At 39.5% G+C, this 739-nt stretch overlaps 1 protein-coding gene across 1 annotated transcript in view; it reads right to left on the bottom strand.

Annotated features, from left to right (window-relative positions):
- The window catches only part of LOC119588855 (1-phosphatidylinositol 4,5-bisphosphate phosphodiesterase-like), a gene marked incomplete in the record, with an annotated part of 69524 nt that overhangs the window by 28040 nt on the left and 40745 nt on the right, over nucleotides 1–739 (bottom strand). Inside the window, 1 exon segment of the mRNA XM_037937493.1 lies at nucleotides 247–382. Coding sequence (XP_037793421.1) covers nucleotides 247–382 — 136 coding nt within the window.

Below are 739 nucleotides of genomic sequence, written 5' to 3'. Positions count from 1 at the left end.
TGCTGGATTCATCATCGTTACCCAGTGGTCCTTACTAACATTGTTAAAACATGATAAAGATAGCTAAAAGAACATGACTAATATGAGAAATGAGATAACATGTCTATAATGACAAATAAGAAAATATAATAAAAAAAAATCTCACAATGGTAATGAAGCAAGAAAGAATAAAAAAGGGTGGGGGGGACGAGTTTCGTAAATCAATCCCCGATGTCCCATCAACGCTTATGGCCTCGTCTGACCTACCTTGCCCGAGGGAAGACTCATATCCTCAAGGCACTGGTACACCATCTTCTCGGTCTTGCCTGAGGCGAAAGTACGGACGATGTTCTTGACGGGTATGTTGCCCATCGCGTCCACTGTCATGCCCAATCTCATCCAACTGAGGGTTCATGAGTAAGCATATAGTCAGCATTAAGCATCTAGAAATATCTGAGTATCTCGTTTTTTCAATTCCATCACAGTAACATAAAATATGTGTATAATAGGCAGTTTGCTCTTTATGACGTGTGATTCCATTTTGTGCTGCGAACTGCCAAGCAAAGCATTGAAGATTTTATCATTATAAGTACAAACAGCAGAGTATCGTTCTTACGTACGTTTTATTGCAGCTGAAGTAGCTGCTGCTTAAACCAAGATGCAAGTGCGTGTGTTGGGAGTGATTAGCAAGAAGGACATTTCACCAACATTTAAAACTACAGTAACAACAACTACTACAACTGACATTAGGAAGATATAG

Source organism: Penaeus monodon, chromosome 24 (assembly GCF_015228065.2).
Source record: "Penaeus monodon isolate SGIC_2016 chromosome 24, NSTDA_Pmon_1, whole genome shotgun sequence".
Classification (NCBI taxonomy): Eukaryota; Metazoa; Arthropoda; class Malacostraca; order Decapoda; family Penaeidae; genus Penaeus; species Penaeus monodon.
The sequence above is the reverse complement of the archived record's forward strand: the minus strand, read 5'-3'. Positions and strand labels throughout refer to the sequence as shown.